Here is a 13,941-nt window from a genome sequence, read left to right as displayed (position 1 = left end):
GCACAGTGTGCACAGAGGGGGGAGACGTGCGGCCAGGGAGGCGGAGACTCGACAGGAACCACACACCCGGTGGGGTCGCCACTGCACGATCTAACAGCCTGGGCCAGAGCACACGGAACGGGGAGAAGTCCTGTACAGAAAGTGAAAGCTCAACAGAGATCACACACCCTGTGGTACGTGATCCACCAGCCCAGCAGAGTACAAGCTGACCAGAAAGGTGGCTCCCCGGAGAAGCCCAAGACCCGAGGCAACCACACACACAAGACACTAGAGGCCAACTGAGCAGTCACGGCGGGAGCCATACCAAATTGTCAACCACAGCAACATCCTAGTTAGTCATTAGTCTTAAACCGGTGGACTGTGAAACCCCCTGCCACAATGAATAAACACCAAAAAAAAGACACCAGAAATACAAAAAATCAAGAAAGTACACCACCAAAAGTTAATAAATCTCATACTCTAGATCCTATAGAACAAGAAGCCCTTGAAATAACTGACAAGGAATTTCGAGTGATAATTCTAAGGAAACTGAATGAGATACAAGAAAACTCAGCTAGACATCATGATGAAATGAGGAAAAGTATACAGGATCTGAAAGAGGAAATATACAAGGAAATCAATTTCCTGAAAAAAAATGTAGCAGAACTTGCTGAACTGAAGAAGTTATTCAGCGAAATAAAAAACACAACGGAGAGTTTAACCAGCAGGCTTGTCGAAGTTGAAGAGAGAACCTCTGAACTTGAAGATGGGCTGTTCGAAATAACACAAGCAGACAAAAAGAAAGAAAAAAGAATCAAGGACATGGAAGAAAATCTGAGAGAGATATCAGACAACCTCAAGCGCTCAAATATCCGAGTCATGGGTATTCCAGAAGGGGAGGAAAATGGAGATTCCATTGAAAACATATTCAACAAAATAGTGGCAGAAAACTTCCCAGGTATAGGAAAAATCACTGATCTTCAGATCCAGGAAGCTCAACGATCTCCAAACATATTCAACCCAAAAAGGCCTTCTCCAAGACATGTCATAGTCAAATTGGCAAAACTCAGAGACAAAGAGAGAATCTTAAAAGCTGCAAGAGAGAAGCGTCAAATCACCTATAAGGGAGCCCCAATCAGGTTAACATCAGACTTTTCATCACAAACCCTAAAAGCTAGAAAGGAATGGGATGATATTTTCAAAATACTAAAAGACAAAGATTGCCAGCCAAGAATACTCTACCCTGCAAGGCTATCCTTCCGAAATGAGGGGCAAATAGTATATTTCTCAGATAAACAAAAACTGCGGGAGTTCACTACCACAAGACCACCCTTACAAGAAATCCTCAAGGGAGTACTGGGTTTGGTTCCTGAAAAATAACTACCACTGCCATAAAAACCTAAGAAAAATCTAAACCCGCTAGTACAATAAAAATGGCATTCATGAAGAGAAAACAAGCTAACAAAAACACTATCTACAACCTAAGGAAACAACAAACAAAGAAACCAAACAGTAAATCAGAAAGCAAGGAACAAAAGACACCTAAGACAACCAAACAACCAATAAAATGCTAGGAATAAATCAACACCTTTCAATAACAACTCTTAATGTTAAAGGCTTAAATTCCCCAATTAAAAGACACAGACTGGCTGACTGGATCAAAAAGCAGGACCCAACTATATGCTGCCTACAAGAGACCCACCTCACCCATAAAGATTCACACAGACTAAGAGTGAAAGGATGGAAAAAGATTTACCATGCAAACAGAAAAGAAAAACGAGCTGGAGTGGCTATTCTTATATCTGACAAAATAGACTTTAAACTAAAAACCATAAAAAGAGACAATGAGGGACACTACTTAATGATAAAAGGACTGATCCATCAAGAAGACATAACAATCATAAATATGTACGCACCCAATGTTGGAGCAGCCAGATTTATAAAACAAACTCTATTAGACCTAAAGAAGGAAATAGACACTAATACCATAATAGCAGGGGACCTGAACACTCCACTGTCAATATTAGACAGATCATCTAGGCAAAGAATCAATAGAGAAACACAAGATCTAAACAAGACTCTAGACCAATTGGAATTGGCAGATATCTACAGAACATTCCACCCAACAACCTCAGAATATTCATTCTTCTCATCAGCACATGGATCATTCTCCAGGATAGATCACATATTAGGTCACAAATCAAGTCTTAATAAATTCAAAAAAATTGGAATTATCCCATGTATCTTCTCAGACCACAATGGATTAAAACTAGAAATTAATAACAAACAAAACTCTGGAAACTATACAAACACATGGAAATTAAACAGCATTCTACTTAATGACATATGGGTCCAAGAAGAAATCAAGCAGGAAATCAAAAAGTTTATTGAAACTAATGAAAACAATGATACATCATACCAAAACCTGTGGGATACTGCAAAAGCAGTATTGAGGGGAAAATTTATTGCATTAAATGCTCACTTCAGAAGAATGGAAAGATGGCAAGTGAACAACCTAACACTTCACCTTAAAGAACTAGAAAAACAAGAACAATCCAATCCTAAAGTTAGCAGACGGAAAGAAATCATTAAGATCAGAGCAGAACTGAATGAAATTGAAAACCAAAAAACAATTCAAAAGATCAACGAATCAAAAAGTTGGTTTTTTGAAAAGATAAATAAAATTGACAAACCATTAGCTTGGCTAACAAAAAAAAGAAGAGAGAAGACTCAAATAACAAAAATTAGAAATGAAAAAGGCGATATTACAACTGATTCATCTGAAATACAAGGAATCATTCGAGACTACTATAAACAACTATACACCAACAAATTTGAAAATCTGGAGGAAATGGATAAATTTCTGGACACACACAAGCTCCCAAAACTGAACCGTGAAGACGTAGAAAATTTGAACAGACCAATAACAATAAAGGAGATTGAAGCTGTTATCAGAAGGCTCCCAACAAAGAAAAGCCCAGGACCAGATGGATTCACAGCAGAATTTTACCAAACATTCAAACAGGAATTGACACCGATTCTTTACAAACTATTCCAAAAGATTGAAACGGACGCAAATCTCCCAAACTCATTCTATGAAGCAAACATCATCCTGATACCAAAACCAGGTAAAGATATAACCAAAAAAGAAAACTACAGGCCGATATCCTTGATGAATATAGATGCAAAAATCCTCACTAAAATACTAGCAAACAGAATACAGCAACACATACGAAAAATTATTCATCACGATCAAGTGGGATTCATCCCAGGGATGCAAGGTTGGTTCAACATACGCAAATCAATAAATGTGATACACCATATTAATAAACTCAAACACAAGGACCATATGATCATCTCTATAGACGCTGAAAAAGCATTTGATAAAGTTCAGCACTCATTCATGACAAAGACCCTCTATAAGTTAGGTATAGAGGGAAAGTATCTCAACATAATTAAAGCCATATATGCCAAACCCACTGCCAATATCATCCTGAATGGGGAAAAGCTGAAAGCTTTTCCTTTAAGAACAGGAACTAGACAAGGATGCCCACTCTCACCACTCCTATTCAACATAGTGTTGGAAGTACTAGCCAGAGCAATCAGAGAAGAGAAGGAAATAAAGGGCATCCAGATTGGAAAAGATGAAGTCAAACTGTCCCTGTTTGCAGATGACATGATCCTATATATCGAACAGCCTAAAACCTCTACAAAAAAACTGTTGGAATTGATAAATGATTTCAGCACAGTAGCAGGATACAAAATCAACACACAAAAATCAGTAGCATTTATTTTCTCCAATAGTGAACATGCAGAAGGAGAAATCAAGAAAGCCTGCCCATTTACAATAGCCACCAAAAAAATAAAATACTTAGGAATTGAGTTAACCAAGGAGGTGAAAAATCTCTATAATGAGAACTACAAACCACTGCTGAGAGAAATTAGAGAGGATACAAGAAGATGGAAAGATATTCCATGCTCTTGGATTGGAAGAATCAACATAGTGAAAATGTCCATACTACCCAAAGTGATATACAAATTCAATGCAATCCCCATCAAAATTCCAAAGACATTTTTCTCAGAAATGGAAAAAACTATTCAGACATTTATATGGAACAATAAAAGACCACGAATAGCCAAAGCAATGCTCAGCAAAAAAATAAAGCTGGAGGCATAACACTACCTGACTTTAAGCTATACTACAAAGCTACAATAACCAAAACAGTATGGTACTGGCATAAAAACAGACACACTGACCAATGGAATAGAATAGAGAATCCAGAAATCAACCCACACACTTACTGCCATCTGATCTTTGACAAAGGCACCAAGCCTATTCACTGGGGAAGGGACTGCCTCTTCAGCAAGTGGTGCTGGGAAAACTGGATATCGATATGCAGGAGAATGAAACTAGATCCATACCTCTCACCGTATACTAAAATCAACTCAAAATGGATTAAGGATTTAAATATACACCCTGAGACAATAAAACTTCTTAAAGAAAACATAGGGGAAACACTTCAGGAAATAGGACTGGGCACAGACTTCATGAATACGACCCCAAAAGCAAGGGCAACCAAAGGAAAAATAAACAAATGGGATTATATCAAACTAAAAAGCTTCTGCACAGCAAAAGAAACAATTAAAAGAGTTAAAAGACAACCAACAGAGTGGGAGAAAATATTTGCAAAATATACATCTGACAAAGGATTAATATCCAGAATATATAAGGAACTCAAACAACTTTACAAGAAGAAAACAAGCAACCCAATTAAAAAATGGGCAAAAGAGCTAAGTAGGCATTTCTCTAAGGAAGATATCCAAATGGCCAACAGACATATGAAAAAATGCTCAACATCACTCAGCATCCGGGAAATGCAAATCAAAACCACATTGAGATACCATCTAACCCCAGTTAGGATGGCTAAAATCCAAAAGACTATGAACGATAAATGCTGGCGAGGCTGCGGAGAAAAAGGAACTCTCATACATTGTTGGTGGGACTGCAAAATGGTGCAGCCTCTATGGAAAATGGTATGGAGGTTCCTTAAACAATTGCAAATAGATCTACCATACGACCCAGCCATCCCACTGTTGGGAATATACCCAGAGGAATGGAAATCATCAAGTCGAAGGTATACCTGTTCCCCAATGTTCATCGCAGCACTCTTTACAATAGCCAAGAGTTGGAACCAGCCCAAATGCCCATCATCAGATGAGTGGATACGGAAAATGTGGTACATCTACACAATGGAATACTACTCAGCTATAAAAACGAATGAAATACTGCCATTTGCAACAACATGGATGGACCTTGAGAGAATTATATTAAGTGAAACAAGTCAGGCACAGAAAGAGAAATACCACATGTTCTCACTTATTGGAGGGAGCTAAAAATTAATATATAAATTCACACACACACACATACACACACACACACACAAACCGGGGGGGGGGGGGAAGAAGATATAACAACAACAATTATTTGAAGTTGATACAACAAGCAAACAGAAAGGACATTGTTGGGGGGGAGGGGGGAGGGAGAAGGGAGGGAGGTTTTGGTGATGGGGAGCATTAATCAGCTACAATGTATATCGACAAAATAAAATTTAAAAAAAATAAAATAAAATAAAAAAAATAAAAAATAAAAAAAATAAAAATAAATAAATAAATAAATAAATAAATAAATAAATAAATAAATAAAAAAGAGGTGGATAGTCCAGTTCAAAGTCTGACTCTGCTTGTTCTGTGACATGACCAGGCCTCACTTTTCTCATTTGAAATATGAAGATGATAGTACCTATTGAGCAGGAATTTTATGAGGATTAAACAAGATTGTATATTTAAAGAGCTGAGCATAGTATCTGACATATAATAAACACACAATGAACATTAGCTTTGGGGTATGCCAGAACGCCCAGAGTTTAAGTTTCATCATGTACATGACATTCAGTGCTTTTAAGATACTCAGCAGGTAATTCTCAAAAAGCTGATACTTTTTCTTTCTTGATTATATTGCACAAATAATTTCCTAATGATAAGAAACAGAGAAATTGCCTATAATCCTACCCTCCTAACACTAACTTTTCATTTTCTATATTTCCTTGTTCTGCTTTTTATATGCACATAAACTTTTTCCATAATTCAAACAAAATACACCTATATCTAAGATAGTTTTGTAAAATAAAAAATGGATCAATTATGGAATGTATTGCTGGATTTTTAGCCCTTTGTTTGTTAACCAGATTTTCATGAGAACAGATTTTGTACCTGCGTCACTAAGAAAACTGGATTTTTAAAAAACTCCATTAATATCATTTGCTTCCATTTAGATTTTCTTAACTTCATTTCCCTATATGTGCATATCTGCAGAGAAATGGATACATACCCAAAATGGTTGTCCGTGGGTGCTGGCATTAATAGTTACTCTTATTTCTAAAACCTTAACTCTTAACTCGTAAAAGCTAAGTTACATGAAAGTTCCTAAAGTTTACTGTAATTTTAATAATTAAACTATAATTTAAAATAGAAAAGAGACTGTTTTAAATTTAAAATGTTTTGAAATTTCTACTTTGTTTCAGATATCCTTAAAACTGAAAAAAAAGAGACAATTCCTTCCCCATTGAATAGTCTTGGCACCATTCTTGAAAATCAATTAGGCACAGATATATTGGTTTATTTCTGGACTGTCAATTCTATCCCATTGGTCTATATGTCTACCTATTACGGCAGTACCACACTGTTTTGATACTGTAGCTTTGTAATAAATTTTGGAGTTGGAAAAAAAAAAAAAAAACAAAAAAACCGAAAAAAAAAAATGGTAGCTTCTAACTGAAGCATAAAATATATGATTCTAATGAAAGCATAGATTAACACAATAATGGGAGAGCTTCTCTCTCTCTCTCTCTCTCTCTGCTTAATCTTTCTCTTTTTTTACTCACTATCCTACTTTTCCTCCAATTTACTGCTTCTCTCATCATTATCTCTGCTTTGGAAGGACAGAAAATATATGTCGGGTATAGAAACAAGCTTCTGGCACATTCAAGGATTTCCCCCCAAAACAAAAAATGTTGTTTAAAAATTGCTTGACTGCCTTCAACATTTCATAATGATAACCCGTGAAAAGCACAAGATCAAAATATATTTATGTTTACATTTTAAAATCTAGATTTAATGAGTAATTTTTTCCTTTCAGGTGTCCACTTCTAAGTTACCTTTATATTGTTCCACACAAAAAATAAACACAACATTGGGAAAAACCTCAGAAAACCCCTATCAAAATAAGCTACGAACTATATCAACATTCTCAAAGTCTTGTAAGATTGTGACACTGGCAGTAACTTCAGAGATAATCACAGTCTAAGAAGTCCTATATATTAAATACAGAGTAAAAGGAATGGAGATATCGCCCACCAATAATTTACATATCTAAACATTGTGAAAAACAACCAATTATCCATCAAAATATGAATTGTAAAGTTAGATATAGAAACAAAATAACCTCTGCCTGTGATACATTATTATTTACTAGAATTGCAACTAATGTGAAAAGCAATTTAAACTGAAGTATATTATATTCCAAAAAAGTACATCAATTTTCTAACATTATTAAAATAATCCTGAAGTTTAACAGTATACCATCATCGAGAATATTATTCATCAAGGTAATTAATCCAAAAACTTTACAGCACTATATTGTACTTACTCTGAGCGGAGCCGGGCTTCCATACCATCTGGTAGAAAAAGTTTTATCGTGGAAACAATACACCCATGGGTAACTGGTTAAAACAAACAAATAACATGGATAAAATAATTGTTTAAAAATATAAACTTTTCCCTCTCATCTCTAAACATATATTTTATTCTTAGAAGTAATAACTTCCGGGAAAGAAAATAAATCTGGTGTTTTAATGACAATATTCATTACGCTGGAGAAACCACCTCTGTCTATAATGAATCATAACTGCAAGGTAGAATTACAGATAGAATTGTTTCAGAAAGTGTCCTAACCTCCAATTCAATAAAAGGTCACTTGAATGTAGGGAAATACAACGGTGGAGCAAAGGATGCACTTTCTCCCCTATCTGCCAGCATCAAACCTAACTCTATCTATTCCCCAGTTCAAAATATAGCCCTTATTCCTAATGGTCCTGTCCCCAACCTATAACTCCTAACATCACATCTCACAAAACTCTAAAGTTCTGCATAATACAGTTTAGAATATGCCATTCAATCCCTCATATTATGGGTGAGAAAACTAAGACCGCTGACAACTGAAACTGCTTCTAATAACTTTCTGCTATTAAGTATCACAGTTGTTTGCTAGAACTCACATCTGAGGTTCCCCCTGTTCAGTATTTTAAATTTTTGTTTTGTTTTCTTGATGGCTGTATCTTCCTCCACCCCTAAGAATTTTACGGAACATCACACCAGTTACTTTGCAGACAACTTCTTACAGGTGTTTACTTCTTCCTTTTCCTAGTGAAGATTCCAAGAGAAAAAACAAACAAACAAAAAGCAACACTTGTACAAAGGTTTCCCATGTTTGGGTTTTATAAAAAAAATGTTTTCTGGTTTAAAGGTTGATTTTTTTTTTTATTTCTCTATTCTTCAGATATTGCATCTTCCAGTGTTCAAAGAATTAATTATTTAGTTTACCAATCTCTGCTTAAAAGATAATGCAGGCTGATAAAAAAATATACTATGTCATGATTATAGGAGTGATTACTTGAATGTATGCATTTGTCAAAACTCACTGAACTGTACATGTAAAACTGGTGTTGTAAGTAAATTATACCTCAATAAAACTGATTTTTAAGAATAGAGCTAACGCATTTGGGGGTAATTTATTAAATGGTCAGGCCCATGAATCATCAAGATGATATTATAAACATTAAATAATATGATTATCATGTGGAAATGCATCTAAACTTAAGGAATTTAGTATAGCTTATTCAATATTGATTTTCATTAATGAATTAATTATATGAAAAGTGCTAAGACAAATCAAGAACCATCTATTGGACAGTCTTCTAAACTCTTTGCCCAGCACAGCAACCATATGGGGTCATAATCCACTGGGCTTCCTTCTTTTCTGACCTCATCCTCATACTCCAGCTCTATGGCTATCATTCCTCTGTTACCTTATATTCCTCTGTTACCTTACAAAAGCCTTTTATTACCTGTACAAAGTCAAGCTACCTATAGTCTCCAAACTCCTTTTACCTTTTACAACCCCATGCCTTTTACATAAGCTGTCCCTTCTGTCAGTGATGTCCTTTATCCCTGTGCCTGCATAACCAAATGCTAATTGTCCTCCAGGCTCAGACTTTCTAATTCCTTCACCAAAGCTCAGAATCTGAGTTGGATGTCCCCAGAGCCTCCTATATCTACTTCTTATAACACTAAGCACAATATATTGTTAGCAATTTATCATTTACACAACTGTTGTCTCACCAATTAGATTCAACTCTGAGGGCAACAAGGCTTGGTTGATTCTCACTTTTTAAACCTGTGTACTGAGCAATCATCTGATACAAAGTAGGTATTTAATAAATGCTTACTGACTATGTCAAAGAATATGTCTGCTTAATATTTTACAGTTCCCATTACTCAGGGGATAAAGATGTTTCTTACTTTGAAGACAGTAGGGGATCATCCCCATTTGCAAGAACCACCTTGCCCCCACTTCTGCCTGGCAGAAGACAGGGAAGGGATGAATTTACTCCAGCTCTATGGCTCCCCCAGCAATTTACTATAAATAGTCTACAATAAATACAGAGCACAATACAAGATAAAAATCCTATACTTTACCAATATATTTAAATTAGTGATAAAATTGGGGTTTTTTGTTGGGGTTTTTTTTGTTTTGTTTTGTTTTATAAAGACGATGGATAAAGGGATCATAACCTTTGGCTTGGTGTTGTCAGCACCACGCTCTCCCAAGTGAGCCAACTGGCCATCCCTATATAGGGATCCGAACCCTTGGCCCTGGTGCTATCTCCGAAGTGAGCCACGGGCCGGCCCTGATAAAGTTGTTTTTAAAAAAGGAAAAACAGGTGGAATGAGCTAAAGAATAAAACTGCAGTGCCAGAGCTGACAACCTGTGATATATAACATCAGAAATTCTGTTGCTCAGATGTATCGCCATGAAGTTCAGCAAGTGGAGTGACGCCAAATCTATGAGGTGAACAAGAGCTAATACGGACTGGGCAATACTGCACTGTTGAGGCAGGTAAAAATTAGACCACATTTGACTAAACTGATAATCTAATCCACCCAATCCTGACTTTGAAAAGATTCTCATGACAACTAGATGCACAGGTGTATAGAAATATTAGTTATCTTTTTGATTTGCAACAGGCAAGTATTTTAAAACAACCTGATGAAAATGTTTTGTTCTATACTTATATTAATCAACTCTACATAGCATCATTTCCCAAAACGGAGTGCCAACAGGCCTTAAAAAAGGATTTCAGGGTCAGATGAGTTTGGGAAATATTAGTAAAAAGAAGTTTTAAAAGTTTTTATTTTTGTTAACCATGCGCTTTCTCAGAACCTTAGAAGGCTTTTGTCCATCATGAAGCTCTAAAAGTAAGATGCATTTTCCAAACTTATTTGACCACTGAACTTCCCCTTCGCCTCCTTTTAGAAACACTTACATAGGAACTGATAATATGAAGAAAATACTTGGGAAAATACTGCTCTAAAGCATTCTATGAAGCACTTTTAAAACACACTTTGCTCTTAAAAATCACTTAGAAACATTGTTATTATTGAATTCCAAAATTCAAAAACAAAATTGATTGTAAAACACTCAATTTAAACAGTTTCTCCAGGTGGGTAAGGGGGCCATAAGAACATTCCCACATTAAATATGCACATGTATTATAAGCCACATGCGAATTTCAGAAATGTTAAAGCATGAAAAACAGGTGTATCTAAATCAAGGAAACAAGGTACAGTACCAGTGGAAGAACAATCTCTGGCTATCTGTTACAAATATGAAACTATCAAAAATCAGAGTTAAAAAGAAAACACATCAAAAACTCAGAGTTAAGACTACACAAGCTGAATGCCATTTGTCTGATTTTTCCTCTGTTACCTTACAAAGGCCTTTTTTTTTTTTGCTTTTGAGTTAATATATGTACTTTGTGGTATGTAGCCAGCCTTTTCCATTGCCTCTTCACACAAATGCCACTTACAGGACCCATGTTCACTTCGATAAGTTTAAAACCTGTTTGAGGTCCTGGACAGGAGTCTGAAACTATTGGTGTATGTTATAGTCTGGCTGTATCTCCGTTCCCACATTGAGTAGGAAGGTCAATACTACTCATACTTAAGAGTAGTTTAAAGGATCTCTTAAAATGATTGGCAGCAACAGGAAAGACAATGAATAAGCCCATAAAAACCCAAGAGACATTTTAAAAAACAAAACTTAAATAAGAGGTGTTAACATTTCCAGTGTGGGGAATTATTTGCTTTAATTGCCTTTTGACTGTAATCTAAGGTAACAGTTAACAAGAATTTTCAATCTTAAATTTTTTGTTTTGTAAATCTAATGCTTAGGCTTTTTTTTAAAGTTAGGAAAGAGGCCGGGAGAGTTAGATGAACAGACAAATACACTTTTAATTCTAATTTTTTAAAAAATGATATTCTGTCTTCATTTGTGAGCTACAGTTAACAAAAAACCTCTCTTCAACTACTTGTTTACCTCAGGATAATTCTTACAGGAAAGGCAGGATAAATGCTTTATTCTTTCTTTATTTACCTGTTTTCAGAATGAAAAATTGGTTTCCTAAGTTCTTCCAAAAGTGATCAAATCTTTTTTTTTTTTTTCCTTTTTAGTAACATTGTTAGCTCATGGATGTCAATCTATTTGATATATTTCAGTCCACTCCTGTTAGTATTATTATTTGATGCTCAAATTGTCCATCTTTGGCCAGTAGGGACTCATTCATGTTAATTCCTAGGCGTCCTTTTTGACAGAATGCCAGCAGCCTTATGTAGTTCCATTGCTTTCTAGTATAACAAAATCTTCTAGGCTCAATTTGTACATTTACTGCCCTAGACTCAAAATCAACTGTTTCTCCAAGGAGTCTTGTTTCTACATATTTATTTGGTGGGAGGAGTCCTTTCTTTAGGTATGTGGATTCATTTACTAATTTATTTCTCTAACATACTATGGAGTAACATTGTTCACTGGCTTATTTTTTGACTTGCCCATGAGAAGTGGTGCTTCTCTGGGTTGACCTGTTTGCTCAATAATGATTCACTGAGAACATGCTGGTTACAAGGCAGTACTCTAGTAACGATGAGGAAAACAAAGATAATTATGACTAGGTCCCTGTCTTTGAGGAGATTTCAGTTTAGAAAGAATAAACCAGAAATACCTAACATAACAAAGGGCAAAAAGAAAAAAAAAGGCAAGATCACAAATGCTAAAGGTACAAAACGCTATGGGAATTTCGAATGTGCAAGGGCAGGAGAAGGCTTTATGAGAAAGAAAAAAATAAGATTCAAAAGCTGGAAATGGAAGGGAAGGCAAAGAGAATAGCATAAGCAAAGAAACAGGAAAAGAAAAGGAAGTGAGAGAGTACACATGTAAGGAGGGTAACTAGAAGAAATTAGAGATAAGAGGTAAAGTAACCACATTTCAAGCTCCTCTAGGTGCTAGGCTCGATGCTAAGAACACTATACATGTTAACTACTTATGTCAAACCAAGTAAATAGTTATTTCTATGTCCTGATTTACAGATGAGGCAACTAAAGTCAAAGAGGCTAAAGCAACTTACTTGAGATCACACCTTTGGTAAGCAGTAATGCCAAGATTCAAAAGAATCTTTTCTATATACATCTTACCACTAAATAATCCAGTTTAACAGCTTAACATATATTAAGGGGAGTAATGAGAAATAAAAACAAAAGGTTGAATTGAGTATACATTTTTGAGGCCTCAAGTGTACAATTTAGCATTTTAGACTTTATTCTGCAGTATAGCACAGCCACTTAAAGCTTCTAAAAGCAGGAAAATGTCATAACTAAAGCTCTAATAAAAGGACATTCTGGAGGCAGCGGATTGGCAGAGTATGATGGCCAGTATGGTGTATTGTAATGGAGTATGACGTAACATTCTAGGATCACAACAGAAGAAACAGGAAATAGCAAGCAAAGGAGTCAAATGGTCTAGATGACATGACTTCTAGAAGTAAGGAAAACACAGGATTCAGAAAAGATGCCAACATTCTAAGCTAGAGTGTTTGGGAGAATGATGGAACAATAAAAGAAATTGGGAAGTCAGCAGAATACTCTAGTTTGAAGGGAAAATTAAGCTTTGCGTAGCATTAAGTATAAGGCAACAACAGGACATTCAAGAGGAAATAACCAGCAAGCAGCTGGAAATACAGGTATAGAGCCAGCAAGAACAAATTCACAGCAGACAAGATAAGAAGGGAAACTTGGGACTTGAGGACAGGGAAAAGCATATAAAACAGTTGCTGCCAGGAATTTAATTGAGCAGGGTTCTTACACCAAGCTGTACAACAAAATCACAGGCCCCACTCCTAGCAAAGGTTCTTCTTAGGACTGAAGGGTGGGATCCAGGCATCTGTAGTTTTACAAAGCCTGCAGACAATTCTGGTGAATGGCCTAGCTTGAAAATCCATTTTTTAAAAGAATAAAAGAAGACTTCCATGCCATCAGAAAGGTTCCCTTAGTCCAACAGGTAAATTTGGCACAGCCTGTGCTTAATCCGCTTTGTAATTTCCCTTTGCAACTGGAACGTGTAAATTGGTGACAGTATTCTTGAAATGGCTAATGATGAGTTCCAAAGGACAGATAAAGGAGACTACAGCTGAAGCTACTGAGAAAAAGGGGCAAATTTAATGGCAAACAAAGACTGTACAAATGATTAGCAATGGCTTTAGTAATAACAGTACCTGGCCCTGAGCAGAATACTTTATA

At 35.9% G+C, this 13,941-nt stretch overlaps 1 protein-coding gene across 21 annotated transcripts in view; it reads right to left on the bottom strand.

Annotated features, from left to right (window-relative positions):
• The window catches only part of SLMAP (sarcolemma associated protein), a 149,573-nt gene that overhangs the window by 70,111 nt on the left and 65,521 nt on the right, over positions 1–13,941 (bottom strand). For all 21 annotated transcript variants that reach the window (XM_063115194.1, XM_063115204.1, XM_063115197.1 and 18 more), the window contains exon 4: positions 7,685–7,757. In XM_063115194.1, the coding sequence (XP_062971264.1) occupies positions 7,685–7,757 (73 nt within the window). The remainder of the gene's footprint in view (positions 1–7,684; positions 7,758–13,941) is intronic.

The sequence above is a fragment of the Cynocephalus volans genome, chromosome 11, assembly GCF_027409185.1.
Source record: "Cynocephalus volans isolate mCynVol1 chromosome 11, mCynVol1.pri, whole genome shotgun sequence".
Lineage (NCBI taxonomy): Eukaryota > Metazoa > Chordata > Mammalia > Dermoptera > Cynocephalidae > Cynocephalus > Cynocephalus volans.
This window is presented reverse-complemented; position numbering and strand designations above follow the sequence as displayed.